General features: G+C 44.6%; 1 protein-coding gene across 9 annotated transcripts; it reads right to left on the minus strand.

Annotated features, from left to right (window-relative positions):
- Positions 1–2,031: 2,031 nt before the first annotated feature.
- nek1 (NIMA-related kinase 1) lies at positions 2,032–22,812 on the minus strand. 9 transcript variants are annotated; one of them, XM_063892054.1, is made up of 36 exons: positions 22,752–22,812; positions 21,927–22,075; positions 21,726–21,822; positions 20,395–20,492; positions 19,756–19,839; positions 19,603–19,670; positions 19,430–19,516; positions 19,015–19,069; positions 18,286–18,486; positions 18,127–18,202; positions 17,839–17,978; positions 17,668–17,733; positions 17,457–17,516; positions 17,281–17,328; positions 16,785–16,865; positions 16,472–16,650; positions 15,352–15,447; positions 14,893–14,995; positions 13,658–13,741; positions 13,499–13,576; positions 12,991–13,086; positions 12,769–12,912; positions 12,638–12,691; positions 12,116–12,353; positions 11,134–11,265; positions 10,865–11,035; positions 9,137–9,250; positions 9,059–9,097; positions 8,875–8,983; positions 8,300–8,370; positions 8,017–8,219; positions 7,756–7,922; positions 7,003–7,310; positions 5,583–5,716; positions 3,647–3,779; positions 2,032–2,622 (listed from the first exon to the last, which is right to left on the minus strand). In XM_063892054.1, exons 2-36 carry the CDS (start codon positions 22,041–22,043, stop codon positions 2,609–2,611), a joined length of 3,945 nt encoding a protein of 1,314 aa, XP_063748124.1. In that variant the 5' UTR covers positions 22,044–22,075; positions 22,752–22,812; the 3' UTR covers positions 2,032–2,608. The 9 variants fall into 9 exon arrangements, with proteins under 9 accessions (XP_063748124.1, XP_063748122.1, XP_063748123.1 ...); XM_063892052.1 differs by having other exon boundaries at positions 9,059–9,250; XM_063892053.1 differs by lacking the exon at positions 22,752–22,812 and adding an exon at positions 22,601–22,627 and having other exon boundaries at positions 9,059–9,250.
- Between the last annotated feature and the right edge of the window lie 766 nt (positions 22,813–23,578).

Here is a 23,578-nt window from a genome sequence, read left to right on the forward strand (position 1 = left end):
TGATTCATTACACAGGTGAGTCTAATGATTCATTACACAGGTGAGTCTAATGACTCATTACACAGGTGAGTCTAATGATTCATTACACAGGTGAGTCTAATGATTCATTACACAGGTGAGTCTAATGATTCATTACACAGGTGAGTCTAATGACTCATTACACAGGTGAGTCTAATGACTCATTACACAGGTGAGTCTAATGACTCATTACACAGGTGTCTAGCAGACTATAAGAGGGTGTTACTTAAAGAAACCCCCTTCCCAGTTCATGTCGTTAGCACCACATGGAAGAGAAATGTCACGAGACCTGAGAAAGAAAATCCTGTCTTCACACCGCAAAGGTGAAGGCTACAAGAAGACCAGCACAGCTGTACCCATCAGTCAGAATACTGGAGCAGAAGTGGGACGAACACTTAAAGAGGATGCAGCTGCAACCACCGCACAGACACGTGCAGGTCCTCCACGGAAGTCAACACCTCAACATTGGTTATGTAAGCCGGCTCTGTTCTGATTGGTCAACCGCTTCGAGATGTCCCGCCCCTTAGGCTATCACGTACCATGTGTTGGAGCGCTAACCAACAGTAACGCTAGTGTTACACAGTGATGTCACTGTGTTCCAGGAGTAAACAACGGAGTCGAATGGAGGACTTCACCCGACAGCAGAACAGGGCCTCGTTAAATGACTGAAACACATCATGATTTGACCTCTGACCTCCTGCGACCTTCACACTGAGACAGCAGCAGTGACCTCTGGGATGGAGGTCGTAAAGAGGGATTTAAACTCCTCTGGTTCAGGAGGAGCAGAGGAGCCGTAAAGACAGATTTATGAGGAGGAGCACTATAACACCCCCCCCCCACACACACACACTTTATTATGACCCCCATCATGTGTTACTCTATAGTAAGAGCTGGAGAGTAAAGTACATTTAAACACACACGTGAAACTTTTGACTGTTTTAACTAACTTTTGCAATGAATTCTGGGTAAGTTAATCTAAATGGCTGATTGAGCGTGCTCCTGTCTGCCTGGATGAATGGTCGGGGGCTCGGGGCCCTCCTGACTCCCACCTGCACCTCGGTTCCTGTCTCTCCAGGTAGAGACTGGGACCCTCCAGAGAAACAGACCCTGACCTTCAGTCCTGACTCATTGATTTTAATATCATTGTTCCTCCTGTCTTGTTTCACTCGCTTTGTTGTTGTTTTAAGAGGATGCTAGAGGATGCTAGGGGATGCTAGGGGATGCTAGGGGATGCTAGAGGATGCTAGGGGATGCTAGGGGATGCTAGGGGATGATAGAGGATGCTAGAGGATGATAGAGGATGATAGAGGATGATAGGGGATGATAGGGGATGATAGGGGATGATAGGGGATGATAGGGGATGATAGGGGATGATAGAGGATGCTAGAGGATGATAGGGGATGCTAGGGGATGCTAGGGGATGATAGGGGATGCTAGAGGATGATAGGGATGCTAGGGGATGCTAGGGGATGATAGAGGATGCTAGAGGATGCTAGAGGATGATAGGGGATGCTAGAGGATGCTAGAGGATGATAGAGGATGCTAGAGGATGCTAGGGGATGCTAGGGGATGCTAGAGGATGATAGGGGATGCTAGGGGATGCTAGGGGATGCTAGATGTTGCTAGAGGATGCTAGGGGATGCTAGGGGATGCTAGAGGATGCTAGGGGATGATAGGGGATGATAGGGGATGATAGGGGATGATAGGGGATGATAGGGGATGATAGGGGATGATAGGGGATGATAGGGGATGATAGGGGATGATAGGGGATGCTAGAGGATGATAGGGGATGCTAGGGGATGCTAGAGGATGCTAGAGGATGCTAGAGGATGATAGGGGATGCTAGAGGATGCTAGAGGATGCTAGGGGATGATAGAGGATGCTAGAGGATGCTAGGGGTTGTTAGATTTCAGATATGCTGTTTCTCTAAATGAACAAGATTATTTTAGCAGAATCTGAAGTAGTCATTGTTTGCTTGGATGGATTCTGGTAGTAAAGGAGAAATTCTGTTCAGATAGATTTTATTTATTCAGTGCATTAAGCCTCCAGACATTGGTAATAATAGAAGAGGAAGTGCGGTGGGAAAAAAACTCCTCCAGTTCTTAAAAAAAGTCTTTATTTAGTATAAAGATGAACAATAGTTAAGTAATAATCATAAAGTTAATAACTGCCCCCCCCCCCCCATCACACAGTAAAACAGTAAGAAATGTGGAAAACATTTTCAGGAATTATTGAGTTTTTGTTTTGTGAAAAGAGTAAGAAAAGGAGGTTGAACTGGTTCTGAGACGATGAGTGGAAATTAAAAAAGCGACCTGAGAGATCTTCAGAAGAGGAACACAGCGGAAGAGTTTAGACTTTGGTAATCGGCCACAAGTTTCTGCTAAAGCACTTCTTGAACACTGGTTAGAAAGTTGTGTCTGGTGTCGGGGTGCAGCCCGGAGTTTCTCATCATGCAAGTGTGCCTGAAACACTGTCCGATGTGCGGCTGCGACACAGCATGCATAGGTCCTCCTGACAGAGGTGCATCATGGGAAGACTTCAGAAAGCCGGCAGATTGTCGTAGCTGCCGGCGGCGCCGCTGCAGCTAACATCACTCATCATTGTCTGAGAGAGAGAGAGAGAGAGAGAGAGAGAGAGAGAGAGAGAGAGAGAGAGAGAGAGAGAGAGAGAGAGAGAGAGAGAGAGAGAGAGAGAGAGAGAGAGAGAGAGAGAGAGAGAGAAAATATGTTTTAAAAAATTCAGAAAAAACAAGTTAAATAAATTGGTACAGTAAGAGAAGTTTAAAAAGGGTTGGAAATAAGGTGAATATATCAGGAAAGAATGATGAGAAATGTCCAAAACTAAGTGAAATTTAAAAAGTGGAATATGTCGGATAATATTATGAACAGGAAAGACTTTTTAAAATGTGTGAAAATAAAAGGGGAAATGTGTTTAACAAATGATGTGGAAAATGTTCAAACAATTTTCAAAAAATAAATCAAAGTGACGAGGAAAGGACCGAGGGAGGGTGGCTCAAATATTCCAGTCAAAGTGTACATGAGTAGATCCTAGTACAAGTACTCCTATCCTCCTCTACTGCAGTTTACAAGTTCCTCACTTCCTCTCCAAACATAAAAACTGTCCCTTCAATAAGAACTAGACCTCCCAGCAGGCGAGAGAGAGCAGGGCTTCCTATCCTGCATCTCCACAGATCACAGGTTTACTCTCTGCCTCACCTGCAGAGGGAGAAACCTCTCTCCCTGAGGGGGAGTTCAGTCCTCTGGGGGGGGGGGTCTGACTCATCCTCGTACTGAGGACAGTAAAACAGAGACCAGAGGAAGACTCACATCTTCTTCTACAGGGAGAGGACACATCCACATCCTCCTCCTCCTCCTCCTCCTCCTCTTTAACCTTGCTCTGTCTGCAGTCTGGTTTAGTTTTTCTCCAGCTTCGGAAGTTGTGAATTGAATTTTGATGATGAAATAACCCTCTTTGAGATAATAGAACTGCCCTGTTCTTCCTCCTCCTCTCCCTCTTCCTCTTCCTCCTCCTCCTCCTCTCCCTCCTCCTCCTCCTCCTCTCTCTTGGTGGAAGGTATGAATTGAATGATGATGAAAGATAAATAAAGCTGCCCTCCTGTGACCCTCACCTTCCTGGTAGGCTCCGTCGGCCATCACCAGGTGCAGGATGTTGGGGTAGAGGTGCTGGTGCTCCGTCCCCAGAGTGCTGAACACCAGGCTGGAGCCCAGAGCCATGTTCTCATCCTCGTCCTCATGGATCGCCTGAACACCAACAAACAAACAAACAAACAAACAAACAAGTCATTATTATAGTAATGTATCCTCATGTTGTATTATTAAAAAGGTCCCAACATTTAGAAAGATAACAAACATGTGTTTTAATGACATCCAGAATCAGGGATAAGAATCAGGGAGTATGAATCAGGGATAAGAATCAGGGATATGAATCAGGGATAAGAATCAGGGAGTATGAATCAGGGAGTATGAATCAGGGATATGAATCAGGGAGAATGAATATGAATCAGGGATAAGAATCAGGGATAAGAATCAGGGATATGAATCAAGGAGTATGAATCAGGGATAAGAATCAGGGATAAGAATCAAGGAGTATGAATCAGGGAGTATGAATCAGGGAGTATGAATCAGGGATAAGAATCAGGGATAAGAATCAAGGAGTATGAATCAGGGAGTATGAATCAGGGAGTATGAATCAGGGATAAGAATCAGGGATAAGAATCAAGGAGTATGAATCAAGGAGTATGAATCAAGGAGTATGAATCAGGGATAAGAATCAGGGATAAGAATCAAGGAGTATGAATCAGGGAGTATGAATCAGGGATAAGAATCAGGGATAAGAATCAAGGAGTATGAATCAGGGAGTATGAATCAGGGATAAGAATCAGGGAGAATGAATCAGGGATATGAATCAGGGAATATGAATCAGGGAGTATGAATCAGGGATATGAACCAGGGAGTATGAATCAGGGATAAGATTCAGGGATAAGAATCAGGGAGTATGAATCAAGGAGTATGAATCAGGGATAAGAATCAGGGATATGAATCAGGGAGTATGAATCAGGGATATGAACCAGGGAGTATGAATCAGGGATATGAACCAGGGAGTATGAACCAGGGAGTATGAATAAGAATCAGGGAGTATGAATCAGGGATAAGAATCAGGGAGTATGAATCAGGGATAAGAATCAGGGAGTATGAATAAGAATCAGGGATAAGAATCAGGGAGTATGAATCAGGGAGTATGAATCAGGGATAAGAATCAGGGATAAGAATCAAGGAGTATGAATCAAGGAGTATGAATCAAGGAGTATGAATCAGGGATAAGAATCAGGGATAAGAATCAAGGAGTATGAATCAGGGAGTATGAATCAGGGAGTATGAATCAGGGATAAGAATCAGGGATAAGAATCAAGGAGTATGAATCAGGGAGTATGAATCAGGGATAAGAATCAGGGAGAATGAATCAGGGATATGAATCAGGGAATATGAATCAGGGAGTATGAATCAGGGATATGAACCAGGGAGTATGAATCAGGGATAAGATTCAGGGATAAGAATCAGGGAGTATGAATCAAGGAGTATGAATCAGGGATAAGAATCAGGGATATGAATCAGGGAGTATGAATCAGGGATATGAACCAGGGAGTATGAATCAGGGATATGAACCAGGGAGTATGAACCAGGGAGTATGAATAAGAATCAGGGAGTATGAATCAGGGATAAGAATCAGGGAGTATGAATCAGGGATATGAATCAGGGAGTATGAATAAGAATCAGGGATAAGAATCAGGGAGTATGAATCAGGGATAAGAATCAGGGAGTATGAATCAGGGATATGAATCAGGGAGTATGAATAAGAATCAGGGATAAGAATTAGGGAGTATGAATCAGGGATAAGAATCAGGGAGTATGAATCAGGGATAAGAATCAGGGATAAGAATCAGGGATAAGAATCAGGGAGTATGAATCAGGGATAAGAATCAGGGAGTAGAGAAGGAATCGGGGAGATAAAGGACAGAAGGAGCCAGATGTATTCGACGTCCACACCTTGATCTTGTTGTAGGCCTCGATGAACTTCTCGAAGCCCATCTGCTGCTCCAGCCTGAAGCGCAGCTCCTCCAGACGACTGAAGATGCTGTCGCTGTGAGATGCCTCGCCCCCCCCCTCCTCCCCACTGCCGTCTGTGAGGGAAACAGATCATCAACATGGGTGTAAAATAACAGCAGGTAAAGGAGAAAACAGGCGGTTGATATTTAGAAAACAAATATCACCATTTTTACATTGAAGTGAAAGAACCGGGAGGAAAACATATGAAAGGTGCCACAGAACGCATCCATCTGGTATATGAAGTGTTCTGACGTCCACAAGAAGGTATTTCACTTTGGTTGATCCAAAAAAGGTCCAGATGCAGTTTTACAGACCCATTTACTACCCTATGATTTGGTCCTAGAACTAAACGAGCTGAATTGTCTCATTTAAATAATGATGACGAGCTCTGCTCTGATTGGCTGGTTCACAAGGAGCAGTCCATGGCTGCCTCAGAGCCCACAGAAGAAAGTGAAGTTAGCTAAACTGTGAGAGGAACCATGGAGGCTGTTGGCATCAACCTCACAGTCTGAGACTCTATCGGAGGAGGGAACCGATGATCTGAAGAACAGCCAGTTGGTCGGAGATTGGAGAGCAGCGTTACGGAGTGGTGAGTGTTAGCGTTAGTGTTTCCAGCAGCTGGTGTGTGCAGATGTGGGGCTGGAGGACCGTGTGTGACGTCACACACAGGGAGTGTTGTAATGCGCCCGTTGTACCGCTCTGATGCATATTCAAGATTTGCACGTGAAGGAGGAAACACGGTGTTTGAGGTTCACGGTATGTCAGCTCAGTGATCCGAGCTCTCCTTATTCCACTCTGCCAACGTGAATACAGTTTTACATTCTGTGGCTCCTTAAAATAAAAAGAAAAGCCAGGTTGGGAGTTAAGCAGAAACACAGTTCTCAGATTTCTCAAGAAATTATAAGAAAAAAAAAGTCAAAAACTAACAAAGAAATTCCAGCTAATTCTCACCCAAACTTCTTTTGTGTCTTTTTTCAAAAAGATGTTTTTTAAATATTCTGAAAAGATTTTATCAAAAAAACAAGAAAACATTCAGAAAGCTTAAAAAGATGTATTTTTATCAAAGCTTTGATAAAAAAGTTTAAAGAAAAACTGAATTTGGGAAAAGATTAGTTTAAATAAATAAAATAAAGGGTCCCTTTGTCTCCCCCTCTGTCTCCCTACCTCTCATCTGCACTGCTTGCACAAAACAGTCTTTCAAAATAAATGAACAAATAAAATCTGACTTTTTTTTTAATGAAAAACATTTTTAAAACGTAAAATAAAATAATTATTTAAATTCTGAAAATGTTTCAGCCCCCCCCCCCCCCCATCCCCCCCGCTCATATTTAATCTGAGGGAAACATTTGGATCTCCGTACCTGATTGCCACTCCTCGTTTAGCTCGCTGTTACTCAGGTTCTCTTCCGCCCCGTTAGTGAGCGGCTCCCCTGCTTCTTCAGGACTCCCGTTAGAGACATCATCCTCCTCTTCCTCTTCCTCCTCCTCTTCCTCATCATCATCCACAGCCATCCTGCTGTCCTGCTGAATCTCGGCTGATATCCTGTTGAACAGCTCCTCTCCCCCTGGAGGGTTGCCGTTGAAGTCTCCAGACCCCCCCTCCTCCTCCTCCTGCAGGAGGCGCTCCATCGAGGCCCGGATGTCCCGCAGGTCTTCATCCTCATACGCGCTGAGGACAGGGGACATCATTATTACAGATCACATGTTCTAATGCTGTCTCTAACGGCACCAGTCACAGAAGCCCCAGAGCCCAGCAGCAGGTTATTATGGGATGTTTTCTAATAAAGATTGTCATAATTACACAATTTCTCGGAGATGGCGATTGTGAAAACTGAAATTTTTCGCCAGATTTTCTTTTTTCACAGAAATGATTGGTGACAAACCTTCCAGGAGAGAAATCCCGTTGTCCTTCACGCCTCATTTAGGTACACTTTGAAGCCATGGATGACCCCGCTGAGACCAACCATCACGTGACAACAATTCAGAATACATCTAATATTATGTAAAGTATATCATTATCAAGAGCTTCAACCTGCTTCTTTGTGTTCGTTATGACTCGATATCTATATGTAATGTCTCCAATATCATTGATGCCTGTTTTCTGGGTCTCTTACTCCTCCATCTCTGACTGCTCCTCATCCTTCGCCGCCTCCTCCAGGTCTTCGATCTCCAGACGATTATCCGGAGCGGCGTTAGCATCGTTAGCATTGTTAGCTCCTGCAGAGTCCTGCTGAGGACTGAAGACCCGGCTCAGGTCCGGGAGGGAACAGGTCCTCAGCATCTGTAGCACACGCAGAGGTCAACGCACTCACACAGGAAGGGAATCCAGTGCAAGAAGGGGGGGGGGGGGGGGGGGGGGGGGGGGGTGCGCTGACCTTGGGGTTGTTGGCATCGAACATGCCGGTGGAGAGGCCGATCAGGAGGGCCTGGTGCTGCTTGGATCGCAGAGGAGAGACGGAGCGGGAGCGGGAGGAGGACGACTCATCGAAGGAGGACTGAGCCGACAGCAGGGCGGCGGTGCGGCGGTGGGCCGGGGAGACCAGCTTCACAAACAGGGGCTCCTCCACTACTGCTGAAGCTGGGGGGGGGGTAATAGATCATATGAAGTCACTAGAGTTTATTCATTATCATCACACTTGAAGAGGAACTGATCCTCACCTGGAGACTCTGCTGGTTTCTCTGACCTCCTCTCTGCCTCCCCTGCTGGTCTCATCACGCCCTCTGGTGGCCTGCAACAGAAACACACTTTCGTTTATCGAGCATAAACTGTAGGATGGTTCAAAAAACGAGAGAGAAAAACCGCACAAGACTAATTAATGCCACTTTATGACGAACCTTATGTAGGACGCATTATATTCAGATATTAACAGCAAAATAAGTATTCTGTCTGAGCATTTTTAAGACTCTGATATCACCTTTGAATATAAATTAGGGCCATATTTATAATAATTAATTAAATGCCTTTTGAAACTCTAAGGATCTTTGGAAGCGCTGTAAATTGTTTCCCTCTATTACCTTATTCTTGAAGAAGTGTAAGTGAGCGCAGGAATGAGACTTTACTGAGGCAGGCTTGTGTAAACAGACGTTTTCCTACAGTTTTGCTCTTAATAAAACCTCAATTCATCCAGACATATTCTTCAAGAACTCCGGGTACCATGGGGAAGAAAGTGATGAACAGAGGATTATTTGGTGGATTCATTATCCCTTGAATATAGAAATGTGTGGAGGGTTACAGGGGCGGCTGCTGGGCTTCCTGCTGCCAGGCCTGCTGCACATCAGCCCGGGGAGCAGGGGAGGGTGTAGGCGTCTCCTCCAAAACCATCGACTCTATGTATGCTGGATCTGGAAGAATTCAGGACAGATAATTAGAGTCTAGAGAGGAGGAGGTGAGGTTTCATCTATCCGGCTGAGTGTTACCCTGGATCTCAGAGAGGCTTGGTGGCATTGTCTGTCGGTCTGCTGCAGGCTGTTCTCTGTGGGAGGGCTCTGTGGGGGCTGCACCCTGAACCCCAGCAGGAGGCGCTGTCTCAACGGCAAACACTTCCTCCTTTAGAGACAACACCTCCTCTTTAGGCGTCCTCACGATCTCCACTGACAGGTGAGGCTTCTCTGAGGAGGCATCAAAGGCAGGGGACAAAATAAGTACAGATAATCAGAACAGAACATCTTGAAATGGAACTAAAGATATTGGAGTCATTTAACGTTGCATGATAAAATAATTAACAATAATAATAATAATAATAATAACAATAATAATAATAATAATAATAATATAACAATAATAATAATATTAATAATAATATAACAATAATGATAATGATAATAATAATAATAATAATAATAACAATAATAATAATAATAATAATAATAATAATAATAATAAAACAATAATAATAATAATAATAATAATAATAATAATAATAATAATATAATAATAATAATATAATAATCATAAAATAATAATAATAATAATAATAAAATAATATAATAATAATATTAACAATAATAATAATATAATAATAATAATAATAAAATAATATAATAATAATATAATAATATAATAATAATATAATAATATAATATAAATATAATAATAATATAATAATCATAAAAATAATAATAATAATAATAATAATAATAATAATATAATAATAATAATAATAATAATAATAATAATAATAATATAATAATGATAATAATAATATAACAATAATAATAATAATATAATAATAATAATAATAATAATATAATAATAATAATATTAATAATAATAATAATAATATAATAATAATAATAACAATAACAATAATATAATAATCATAAAAATAATAATAATATAATAATAATAATAATAATAATATAATAATAATAATAACAATAACAATAATATAATAATCATAAAAATAATAATAATAATAATAATAATAATATAACAATAATAATATTAATAATATTAATAATATTAATAATAATAATAATAACAATAATAAAACAATAATAATAATAATAATAATAATAATAATAATATAATAATAATAATAATATAATAATCATAAAAATAATAATAATATAATAATAATGATAATAATAATAATAATAAAATAATAATAATATTAATAATAATAATAATAATAATAAAATAACAATAATAATATTAATAATATTAATAATATTAATAATATTAATAACAATAATAATAAATGTATTTTGTCAGCGCTTTTACAGATGCTCAAAGTCACTTTACAGAGGTAATAATAAAAAGACAAATAAATGAAGTCAAATTCAAATCGATAAAACAACAATCACACATTAAATAAGAGTTTGAGAAACACAGCAGTGAGAGGTCTGACGAATCACTAAATAGGATCAAATATAAATACCTATTAAATTAAATCGATAAAATAATTGTAATAATTAATAACATTAATAGAAGTCAAATGATTTAACCACTATTTTAAAAAAGGGAATTCTGATTTTAAAAAAACCTGTAAAATAAATAAAACAATATCAAAATAACCAAATATTAAAAGAATAAAAACACCTTTAAAAAAGGGGGTTTCGTTTTCAAAAAGCTGCTTCATTTTAATTCGGGGTCTTTAGGGGTGTTTCAAAAGCCCGCTGGACCTCAGGGCTCGATGAGATACGTGGGTGCCAAACCGATAAGAGCTGTATAAACCAGTATCATCATTAACCAAAACCTCTGTGTTCCCACCGGATACTCACCAGGGCTGCTGGACGTCTCCTCACAGAGGGAGCTGTCCCCCAGCTGCTGGGTGAGGGGCTGCAGCTCCTGAAGGACCCTCAGGACCTGGGAGTCCGGAGTGGCCCTCCACACCTTCCTCACCCCGTCCTCCTGCAGCCCACAGATCTGAATCACCTCACCCACCGTTTGCTCTGAGACATCAGACAGAGAGACATCAGAGACAGAGGGACGATGAGACCTGTGTCAGGTGCAGATGGTTCTGGTGTCTTCTAGGGGAGAGGGGACTCACCGATGGTTCTGATGCAGCTCTCCTCCAGAGTGTTCTGGGCCTCAGACAGAACCAGAGGGACTCCAGCCTCCCACTTCTTCCTGTCGGCCCCGGAGGACGGACGCTCTGCAGGAGACACAGAGGACGGACGCTCTGCAGGAGACACAGAGGACCATGCAGAGAGGAAATCAGACAGACTATAAACCGTGAACAACAACCCTGGACACGCTGCTCCACAACGGGAGTTATAAACCAGTCTGTAGAGCCCCCTCTACAGGGGGGGAGTTATAAACCAGTCTGTAGAGCCCCCTCTACAGGGGGGGAGTTATAAACCAGTCTGTAGAGCCCCCTCTACAGGGGGGAGTTATAAACCAGTCTGTAGAGCCCCCTGTACAGGGGGGAGTTATAAGCCAGTCTGTAGAGCCCCCTCTACAGGGGGGAGTTATAAACCAGTCTGTGGAGCCCCCTCTACAGGGGGGAGTTATAAGCCAGTCTGTGGAGCCCCCTCTACAGGGGGGAGTTATAAACCAGTCTGTGGAGCCCCCTGTACAGGGGGGAGTTATAAGCCAGTCTGTGGAGCCCCCTCTACAGGGGGGAGTTATAAGCCAGTCTGTAGAGCCCCCTCTACAGGGGGGAGTTATAAACCAGTCTGTGGAGCCCCCTCTACAGGGGGGAGTTATAAACCAGTCTGTGGAGCCCCCTCTACAGGGGGGAGTTATAAACCAGTCTGTGGAGCCCCCTCTACAGGGGGGAGTTATAAACCAGTCTGTAGAGCCCCCTCTACAGGGGGGAGTTATAAACCAGTCTGTAAATGATGGTAGGCAGTGAGCTTTGTTCTCTAGGTCCCAGCTAATCCATGTACAAGTGAATCAACAACATAAGAGTCTTGAACTAATAATTATTATACTAACAAGTCCACTAATAATAACAACAACAACAACAACAACAACAACAACAAATAGAAAAAGGGTTTTAGATTTTGTCCAGAGGCGTGTCCACTCACTGGCACAGGTGCTGGCTGTGGAGCAGGTTTCCCCCAAGCTCAGCTGAGCCACAGGAAGTTCCGGCAGTTCTGCAGCTTCCCACTTCCTGCGCTCTCCGTTAGCAGCGTCGGGCTGGTTCTGTGGGGGGGCGGCAGGGCCTGGTTCTGCAGGGGGGGGGACCAACTCCTCCACCTCGTCCACCGGACTCTGGGCCTTCAGGTTCTGGTTGAGTCGGCGCAGGATCTGCTTCTTCTCACTCTGGACAGCGTTAGAGTGTTCAACAGGAGAATCCCCTCCTCATGAGAGTTCAGTATTTGTAAAGCTGTTTAATTTAACTGCAGCAGGAAACATGAGGCTGGCTCTGCTGACACAGCACGCATCACCTCAATCCACATGAAGGTGGAAGTGATAAATAAGTAAAAAATAATACAAAAGAAGAACAATGAATAATACAAAAGAAGACACTTGATATAAATAATAAAACACTACATCATTTGATTAGGAGGTGTCCCTTTAATGGAGGAGTCACATCATGCTCTCACCTGGATGACCGCAGCAGTCTCCGGCTGAGCTGGCTTCTCTTTCAGTGGAGTAACCTGCCACAGACAACATTTATATTAGCATGACATACCGAGACATGAAGATGGCACGCTGTGATGGAGGTTACACTGACTGCTCCGACGTTCTTCAGGGCGGCCGTCATGGAGATAGCTGTAGCAGCAGCGTCTGGCTGAGAGGGCTGCGCAGCGTCAGAGGAAGCAGCCGTCGCCGATGCTACGTTTCCCGCGGCGCCAGCCTTCACCCCCCGAGCTGCAAGCTGCAACACCACAGAGCACCCCGGGTCAGACTCACAGCCGTGCACATAGGAGGTGATGTCAGGACGGACGGAGCTTACGTGCTCCTCCCAGGCTCTCTTCTCCCTCTCCAGCGCTTCCATCCTCTTCTTCTCCAGCTGCTCTCTCAGTACAGCAGCTCGGGTGTTAGCTTGAGCCTGACAGGGGTAAATACCAGCATTTATTAGAACGACCAACACAATAGTTTATCCAATTAAGAAAGGTTATTTAATTAGCCAAAGAACGCCGGTCGAAAAGCTTTATCCCCTCAAGCCCTCCAGCTTCAATGTGCAATATTAAGGAAGAAGAAGAGCTGGAAAGCCTGTTTTAACTGTCTAAAAACACCAAGAGGACCAACATGAGTTAAAAGGACAGCTACTAAATGAACGAGATGTCCCAGATTAAACATCACAGACTGTAATCCTGCCTCACTGAAAAGAGCTGAGATTAACTGACATCAGTGAACTCTTTTTTGTCATTTGACTCTAAATGTGGTCATTGCATCACTGGTTTATGTTCCTGCTTTCACTCTGCATATTGTAAAAGGTGTGGTCCTGCAGGCAGACTCACCTTCAGCGCTTCGATCTTCTTCCTCCGGAGCTCGGCCTCCTCGCTTGACTCCTGGCTGTCGGACCCGTCGCTGTCGTACTGAAAACACAGGAGAGGGAAGGTCAGAAGACTCCCATTGAAAAGCTCTCTGGAGGGGGAGGTGGGGGTGGGGGTGGGCACCTTCTCTCCTCGGAGCCGGGCTTTGATCTGCTGACGCTCGTTGAAGTTCTGCAGGCGGATCTGCCTCAGTCTGGACAGATACTCCTGAGGACAGACAGGACAGTTACTGCACGCTCAGACCAAGGAGACATGCAGTACAGGTTCCCTGATATATGATAAGTGCATCGCAGCAACATGTGGACAACATGTGGACAACATGTGGACAACATGTGAGCAACAGGTGAACAAACTGGAGGGTTGTGTCTGTAGTACTCGCTGTAGCTTCTCCACATAAGATTATAATACGGGTTCAAAATGCTGTGAAGGCTTGTATGTCTGAGATGAAGAACCCCCAAAGCTCGACTCAAGGCTTCTTAGTCTCCAGCAACTTGGTGGTCGAAATACTACGGAAATATAACAGCTGTATTTTCGGCTCCTTCTTGATCGGAACAAGTTGCTAGAAAAGTCACTCATCGCTTGGTCTCAATGTTTCTGCAGGAGGTATATCTTGTTGTTGTTGTTTATAATTAATTGTGTTCAGTCGATGCTTTGGTCTCGATATTTATTTAAAAACCTCCTTATAGGCGAACTCTCTTCACGCTGGAACATGCTATGACATTAGCGTGTGCACATTAACACGATGCAACAGAAAGATGAGCATCCAATCAAAGCAAGCTGCAACACAGAGGAGTGGTTACTTAAAGGGACAACAAACAAACAAAAACAATGGGTTCACAGCTGTGATCAACAACAGCCCAAATAATAAACAACATGTCGCCCGGTGTGCAGAGGGGGGGTCATGAGTCAGAGATGCAGGGGTGCATTATGGGAGTTTTTTTCGGACGGATGAAGGACGGCGTGCTGTGATCAGGGTGGGGGGGGAGGGGTTACCGACTCATACCTCCTCCTCTCGAGTGGCTTTGGGCCTCCTGCAGCGGAGCGAGCCCCCCCGGCTCCCGTAGGTTGCTGCCAGGTGTTGCCGGGTCCCCTGTTCAGCGTTTGATCTCATTTATAACCACATTTAAAAGAAGCTCCTTCACAGTCCCATCACTCTAAAACCTCTCCCAGTAAACATTTCACTTCCTGTTACTCATGAACCCCCCACAGAGCTGAATCACAGACATGCTGGAGCAGTAGAGAAACATCTACCCCTCTCTGATCCCGCTGAGCTGCACAATCTCAGCCAGGGAAAGCTCTCAAAGCTCTTTTTAAACTGGGATTCGACTGGTTTCCCAGCTCACTACGACTCTACGTACCAGCTGTCCCTCCGCACGGACCTTGTTGAGCATGGCTTCTCTCTTCCTCTGCAGAAACTCCTCCACCTGATAGGCCCGTCCCGTAGCCATGTGACCCCGGGGCCTACACACACGCACACACACACGCACACGAGAATTAACCAAAATAACTCCGTGGAGGAAAGGTTCGTACCAGAAAAGAAAGCTCTTAAAAAGCTGCAACGGTTGTGAGGTCAGAGTGAGCGGGTAAAAAGACTTTGGTTGGTGGGAATTTTATGGAACTCCTAAAGTAAAAGATCTCAGATCAGAATCCCTTTCTTCGTCCCACAGAGGGGAAATTTAAAAAAGGTAAGGATAAAACAAACTTAGAGAAACCCTTATTGAGAGCCACCGTTTCTCCTAATGAAGCCTCAACTCTGACTTTCAGTAACATCAGGACATCAGGCGAGCGGTTCACTGATCAGGATCCTGTTCACCGACCTGCTGACGTGAGCAGCTTTGGAGCCTTGCTGCAGCCGCTGCAGCTCCCTCTTGATGGCGTCCGGGTTCAGGACCGGGCCTGCAGCAGCCGGGACCCTGCAGAGGACCAGAAGGGAGCTATTCAACAAGCTTAAATCACATTGAATACAAAGAAGGGGCTGCACCGGATATCAGCTTTTACATTCAACATTTCTGCTGAGGTTTTTGAACGCCAGTGCTTTGAAATTCCTCCTGATGCCATTTCCTTTCAAATATTTTCATTGTGAAGAAGCTGCAAGAGCAGGACGGACTTCTTCTGTGGGGGGGATCATGCTTCTCTTTTCAACGTAGAAGACAAGCAGAAATAATAAAGGATATAGCATGACAGGAATACCACACAGTCATAGTGGAAGAGAACACAAACAAGAATAATGAGAAGAAGTATACCATTACAAATAATCATATACCCCCCCCCCGATGCAATCTCCAAACTTGCAGGACTGGAACGCACAGCTTGTGTGGAGAGCGAGAGGACTGCATTCACTGACCTTCAGTTAATATGTACGCAGAACAAACTGTACCATCTTTAATCTTACTTCCTGTTGTTGTTTAGTTAACGGTTTACATGTACACAGAATCCTGCAGTCGTCTCTTTCAGCATCATTGAGCTTATTGTGGTATTTACTTCATCTGCACTATCTTTAATTTAAACGACTGGTTCATATTTTCTGTATTCATTATTGTCCTTTTATAATAAAGTTGGAGGAGCTCTGGATCTTAGATTTCCAATGCCATAACGTAGCTGCTGTGCACATGATATGTTCAAACGCAGCTGCCGAGTCGTTCCTGACAACGTCCCCCAACCTTTAGCATCAACCTCTTCAATAACACTGCCCAGGCTCTGCAGACACAGCCCCCACTAACCCAAGTGTAGCCTCACAGCTGACACTCTGCAGATATGAGCTCTAAACTCAATCAACGCAGGAGCACGAAGCCGGGTGTCAGAAGAGTCAGAAGCCCTTATTATTAAGGTTTGCCCTCCCCCCGCACAGCTCCCCGGCTGCTGCCACACAGTAACTGTGACCCTCTGTGAGACAGAACCAAGGACTCCTTATTGTAAACCCAGGGACCCTGAACGCACCGTGCCGGGTTGCCTGGGGCTGGTGATGCTCCATCTTGGCCGACTCCCCGCTGCTGGGGTTTGGACATCTGGTCCAGAGCGGCGTGGTAGTGTTCATAGGGAGTCTTACTGGGAGCGTAAGCTGGAGCCGGACCCTGAGCTGAGCCCGGGACGGCCCGCTGCCCCCCCCCTGCAAAACACTGAAGGGGAGACATGTTTAAGGGATTGAATGGATTGATCTGAAGGTGTCCTCCTGTCTCACTGCTTGTATCTCCTGAAGGAGGACATCTGGAACACTCGGGGGTAAAAGGTGGAATACGGAAGCCTTCAGTACCTTCCTCTCGGGGCTGCTGCCTCCACTGGAGCTCAGCACGTGTCTCCAGCCCTGTTCTCTGGCCTGGTTTATCCGACTGATCTGTTAGGGGTCAGAGGGGTCACAGGGTCACGTCACAGAGCTCACCCTCTCAGATAAAGCCCCCCTGACAGAGGCAAATGTGTACGGTGGGTTAGGGTTTTGATCAAAATAGTTGTCATATCCTGCTTTAGACTTTGTTTAGATGTTTGTCCCAAGTGTATATTTTTAAATGCTATATTATTTTGATTGCAACGCCTTGTTGTTATGCTGCTGAAACGAGAAAATGTCCCACTGAAACCACAGCACTGCTGCTTACCCCTCCCTCCTTTGCACTTTGTTCCTTTTAATCTGAACACCAGGTAGGTTAAATCTACAGTACGGCACGGTTCTGCAGTACTTGGATTATCCAGCGTATCTCATGAACAGCTTTTAAAACCTTCAATGTGAGTCAGATGAGACCAAGAGAAACACAAACCTTTTCCTTCTCATATCTCTTCATCTGCTCTGCTTTGAACAGGAACATCTGGAGGGAACATTTCAGTCAGCTGCGTCCATGAGTAACTTAAGGCAACTTTACCCTCTGCAGACCATTGACATGCACCTGTAGAACACACTACAGGAGGGGGAGCCCCACATTCAAACACCACCCACCTGCTCCCTCTGTTTCCTCTCCTTCTCGATCAGCTCCATCCTCCTCTTCCTCATGCCGTCCTGCAGCAGGAGGGAAAAGAGACAGTGAGGCGGGAGTGGGGGGGGGGGCTGTCACTGGGACCAGAGTGAGGAGGGGACACAGACACATGAGAACATGGAGCGAAGACAAATGAAGGTGGTGGGGGGGGGGGGGGGGTGCTCTCAGCTGTACCTCATGTTTCTTCCTCTCTTCCTCCACTTGACTCACTCTTCTGTGTGGGGCTGCAGGGTGAGGGGCCTAAGCAACACATAACAGGGGGGGGGGGTGTTCAGAGTCGGCACACACACTATGATGGAAACACACAGATGGGAGCAGCCCCCTCCCTCAGAGAGTCAGACCCACCGGTGTGTGTCTCACAGCCGGTTTCCTGTCAGCCGGTCTCTTGGCGGCATCCTTCCTTAAAGGCACTCCGTATTTACAGGCTGGCTTCGTGATCTTCTGGGAGGGGGCGATCGGGAGGGGGCCGGGGGTCGGACGCTTGGCTGGAAACACAAGGGAGATATTCAAGCCAGTCCAATCAGGAGGAGGGTCTCTATGCCCCAGCTCAGCCTAACAGCTTCCTCTCTATTCCCACCAGCCAATCACAGAGCATCGTCAAATCTTTAGACCCCCCCCCCCATGATTCCTTACCTGGTGGTCCCGGCACCCCCACATCCACTTTAGGCTGCTTGTGAAGAAAATGATGGCGAAATTCCTGAGCGATGATCTGAAGTCAGGAGAGGAACATGAGTCAATTCAGACTGACGAGTGTGTGTGTGTGTGTGTGTGTGTGTGTGTGTGTGTGTGTACCTGTGGAGAGAGCAGCCTCTGGATCCTGCAGCAGAGGAAGGGTCTCTCCAGGACGCAGCTGACGGAGGGTCTCTCTCGGGGGCTGCGTCTGAACAGCAGGCCCAGCAGCGAGCGCAGGTCCTGGGAGTAATGCACGGAGACGGGGGGGTAGGAGCCCCGGATGATCTTCAGCACCAGGTTCTTCATGTTGCCCGCTTCAAACTGGGGGGGGGGGGGCAAGTATACACAATAAAGGAAGATCCCCCTCTCTTTCTATCCTGATCCATCTCTATGAAAACCTCTCTGAAAATCACTGTGATGTCACCATGTGTTTTTCTAGACCAATCAGCTCTCTGAGGGGCGTGGCCAGCAGCAGCTCATTAGCATTTAAAGCTACACAGAATCCGCTCTTTAGGAACAGGGCTGAAACAGAGGGGGTTATGGGACAATGATCTGTTTGGTGTTTCAGCCAATCAGAGACGGGCTGTGTATCTGAAACCTGGAGTGCACGATAGGGGAGCTTTAAGTGCAAATTAACTTATTTTAGCAACTCTTTAAGACATAAAACAACCCGGACCAACTAGACTGAGGTATTTACATCTTCATATAGATGATTAGATATCTGGGTAAACAAGCTGTGTCCGAAGGGGTCAATAATCACAGCGCGCAGGGTAGAGAGCCCCCGACTCAGCAAAACAAGCGTAACACACTCACATTAATCAGTAAACAGCACACACACAGAGTACTTACTGCATGCTTTAGGGTGCACATTTCATACAGGACACACCCAAGGGCCCAAATATCACTGCAGAGGAGGGGGGGACAGACAGACAGGGATCAGTTCAGGGGGGGGGGGTTTACACCCAATCACAAACAGTCACTTTTATATCACAGAAAACTGGGACCTTGTGAAGCTAAATGTAACACACACACACACACACACACACACACACACACACACACACACACACACACACACACACACACACACACACACACACACACACACACACACACACACACACACACACACACACACACACACACACACACACACACACACACACACACACACACACACACACACACACACACACACACACACACACACACACACACACACACACACACACACACACACACACACACACACACACACACACACCTCTTGTTGTTGTACGGTTTGTTCTCGCAGATCTCAGGTGACAGGTAATACGGCGTGCCTATACATGTCCTCGCCAGCTCCACAGTGCTGTAGGACGAGTTATGCTTTATTTTTCACACACATTGTTTTTGCAAACATCTGCAAAATCAACTCAGATCATGTGGATTTCAAACCTGTTCAGCACCCGTGCAATCCCAAAGTCTCCGAGCTGTACGGTCCCGTCTTTAGTCAGGAATATGTTCTTTGTGGACAAAATGAAAGATCATAAATAAAGTAAAACAGGAGAAATAAACAGCTTTAAATGGGTGAGGGGAGGTCTGGGGTACCTGTGATTTGATGTCCCTGTGGAGGATCTTTCTGTCGTGCACGTGCTTCAGTGCCAGGCAAATCTGCACGAACCAGTCCAGGATCTACCAAGGGCAGCAGGCGGTGAATAGACATGAAAAATGAAAGGATAAAGAAACATTAACAGTGTTGTATTACTCTATTCCTATTCAAATCTGGCTCCCCGTTCCCGAGAATGAGAGTCAACCTGGCAGCTTTTTCCAGTCACTTCTCTCTGAGAATATTCACAATTATCCAAATAATTCAGTGTTTAAATAAGATAGTGATAAACACTCATTACACCGTTTCCATTAAGCTATTCTTAAAGCTCTCCTGTTATCCTCTCGCTCGTAGATTCCAGGTCTCAGATATATCCAGAGCCTGGCTCTGATTGGCTGAAACACCAAACAGATCATTATTCAAGCTCTGATTCTGTGGGTACTTCTCTTAACTCGGATCCCTGCCTCCCTCACTTGCGTCTTTTCCTTGCGCATTAGTCCCTCCCATTAGGGATGCACGGAGAGATGCAAGGAAGGGAGGGGACCTTTAAGGCTAAAACAACCCAAGGGATAAACCGTGTTCCGAGGACAGAGGTATGGAGCAGCAGCAGTGAATGTAATTCAGTCCACAGGGGGTCTTACTTGCTCCTCTGAGAACCGAACTCCTTTCTGAGAGTTGATCTTCTTGAAGAGGTCCCCCCCCTCACAGTAATCCATCACGATATACAGGCAGCCGCCCTCTGGAAGACATTTTAAAAGAGAAATCATAGGAAGCAAATAAGAAAGAAAGATCCCGGCACGGCTGTAACCTGGCCCGGGCAAACATGAGCACTGGCTGCCACTTCTTAGGATTCATTTTGAAGGTGTACTATTATGCTCTTTTCTGGCATACATTATAGGTCTCAAATATATTTTAAAAACTTGTCTCTGACGTGTTTTGCTCAAATACCAAACAGATCATACAATTTAGCATGTCCGCAATCCCTCTGTTTCAGCCCCGTTTTCGAAAGTGCTGATTCTGTGACTGTCGCTTTAAATGTGAGCTGAGCTGAAGCTGGCCACGCCCCTTTGGAGCTGAAGCTGGCCACGCCCCTTTGGAGCTGAAGCTGGCCACGCCCTTTTGGAGCTGAAGCTGGCCACGCCCTTTTGGAGCTGAAGCTGGCCACGCCCCTTTGGAGCTGAAGCTGGCCACTCCCTTTGGAGCTGAAGCTGGCCACGCCCCTTTGGAGCTGAAGCTGGCCACGCCCCTTTGGAGCTGAAGCTGGCCACGCCCTTTTGGAGCTGAAGCTGGCCACGCCCCTTTGGAGCTGAAGCTGGCCACGCCCCTTTGGAGCTGAAGCTGGCCACGCCCTTTTGGAGCTGAAGCTGGCCACTCCCTTTTGGAGCTGAAGCTGGCCACTCCCTTTTGGAGCTAAATCTGGTCGCGCCTTTTTGGAGCGTCATGCAGATCTGTCTGAAGAGAGGAGTTTCTGACGGAGAGACTCAGCTAAACGCTGCCGTCATTAAACCCCATATGATAGCAAAAAGTGCATCTAGCAGAGTAGGGGATCTTTAAAACCATTGATTTACTTTTGAATCCCTCACTGGCCCCGCCCTCCCTCTCTGAGCTGCCACACCCCTACACCCCCCTCTCCTGCTCAGCTGAACCCCTGCTCCTGACTGTACCCAGACCTAAGCTAAAGCTCAAAGGGGGCCGTGCTCTGGCTGCTGCAGCCCCTCCACATCAGACAGGCTCCTGCACTGTCCGTCCTGAAAGCCCCCTCTTCTCCTCAGCGTTCTGCACCCGGTTGCTTTTAAATGGTGTATTGTTTTTACTATTGTTTATTCTGTGTTCCCCCCTCTACTTGTTTGTAAAAGCTGTATGATCTTTTATTTCTCTGTACAGCTCTTTGGTCGTTTGGTTTTTAAACTGCTTTATGAATAAAATGTGATAATTACAGAGATTAGAATATAAATCTAAATGTTCTGAGTACCTTCAAAAGACTCCTTGTACTGCACGATGTTGGGATGGCTCATGTTGGCGAGGACAGCCACCTCTTTACGAGATTCCTGCCTCTCTTTACTGGACATCTGTTACAATAAGGAGCAGAGAGTAAGGGATAAGGAGCGGCAGGTGTTACAGGTGAGCTCCTGGTATTATCAGTGACAGGTGAAGGCTGCAGCGTTATGCTTACTGCAGATATGCCAATCTCTTTGATGACATATTGGTGTCCATCCTCTTTGGATTTCACGAGGATCGCCTTTCCAAACGAACCTTCCCCAATCTTTTTCACCTTTTCATACTTTTCCATTTTAGTGCAAGAGCTGGCTCCTCATGCTGGGTCTGCAAAGAGATTTAAAACTAAATGTAGAAGCAATAGACGATTAACTGGAAAATTCCCTGTAAAGCAACAAGCATTTTGGCTTTTTTAGAGTCATGACCTCCTCTGTTTGTTGTGTTATATTCCTCAGAGGATCCTCTCTCTCTTTTAATGTATAAAATAATGTATAAAATGCCATGGTAATTATTTAATTATGTATAAACCTGTATATGGGCAGATGGGGGAAAGCACTCTGGGTCTGGTCCAGTTTATTATTAACTTGCATATTCGTTTCTCTGTTAATTGATTCAAGGTTGGAGTTTTATGAGACAGAATCTGTCCATGTTGTCTACACATCTCCTCTGTTTGTCAGTCCAACACCCAGAGACATCTATGAATACAATGGGATTGGTGTTGGTTTATAGCCCCACAGACCTGCACACAGTACACAGTGTTGTGTAATTGTTAGTATTTCCTGTATATAGAACAATATAAATATACAGTAATGCTGTGATGCTGGAAAAACACACTGTAGCTACCTAGCTTACCTTAGCGTTATATGTTAGATAAACAGTCAATAGACTCTCCTTCGTAAGATACACACCCTGTCAGTACACACAACAATAAGAAGTATAAGTAACCTGCCTCACTTAGCAGATATCAGTGTGTAAATGTAGATGAGTGGTCATCTTAGCTTACCATTAGTCTGTTTCTCTGCCGCCGTCTCTGCTAACCTGCTACTGCTGCCCTAGCGCTCTCGTTTTGCTGCATTTTCATTGGCCAGCATTGTAATTCTCGAACGGGGATTGGTTAATACGGCTGTCCGTCATGTTTCACCGGCGAAGACAGTCGTAGTCTCCGCCCCCAATGTGACTGTTGCTGTGGACATCTTCCATAGCAACCCCCAGCCAATCCTGGACGTGCAACAAATAGACTTGATCCAGAACAAATGATTTCCCCTCATATCTTAAAATATGTTTTAAAACATGCATGCATTTCAGTCCGATTAGAGGTCTACTATTCCCTGCGAGATATTGTTCGTTAATTTATTTTAAAAATCTATAGAAATCTAAAGAGTCATTTGTTTTCCATTTATCTGAATAATTGCACATAAAGCTGTTTATTTGATGACTGATATTTTTATTAACTCCTTCATAATTTCATTAATATATAATATATGTAGTCATTGTTATTAATCTTATTCTTATAAATCCTCTATGGGACACAAATACAATACCATAATAGTACAAACTAATATAAAATAATAATCATCATAATATTTAATCATAATGTTAATAATAGGAATACAATTAATAATAGTATGTGGAAAAAAAGAGGAACAAATAATGTTAATAATAATACAAATGTTAATATGAATATTAATAATAACAGTTATGATATTTATACAATAATATGATATTATAACTGACAATAAGAACATCTGCAGAAACATTTATATATCATTTAATTAAAACTTCTAGTAAAAATAACTTTGCGATAACTCCATATCCATCCTCTCCGTCACG

Source organism: Eleginops maclovinus, chromosome 9, assembly GCF_036324505.1.
Source record: "Eleginops maclovinus isolate JMC-PN-2008 ecotype Puerto Natales chromosome 9, JC_Emac_rtc_rv5, whole genome shotgun sequence".
NCBI classification, from domain to species: Eukaryota; Metazoa; Chordata; class Actinopteri; order Perciformes; family Eleginopidae; genus Eleginops; species Eleginops maclovinus.

What these genes read in the sequence shown, in the direction of transcription:
- nek1 (XM_063892052.1), bottom strand. Translation starts at nt 22,043, where the DNA reads ATGGAAAAGTATGAAAAGGTGAAAAAGATTGGGGAAGGTTCGTTTGGA. An exon ending in TCCGTGCGGAGGGACAGCTG is followed by an intron (nt 13,742 to 14,892) that starts GTACGTAGAGTC and finishes GTCTGTCCTCAG; the next exon opens with GAGTATCTGTCCAGACTGAG. An exon ending in GAAACCAGCAGAGTCTCCAG is followed by an intron (nt 8,220 to 8,299) that starts GTGAGGATCAGT and finishes CCCCCCCCCCAG; the next exon opens with CTTCAGCAGTAGTGGAGGAG.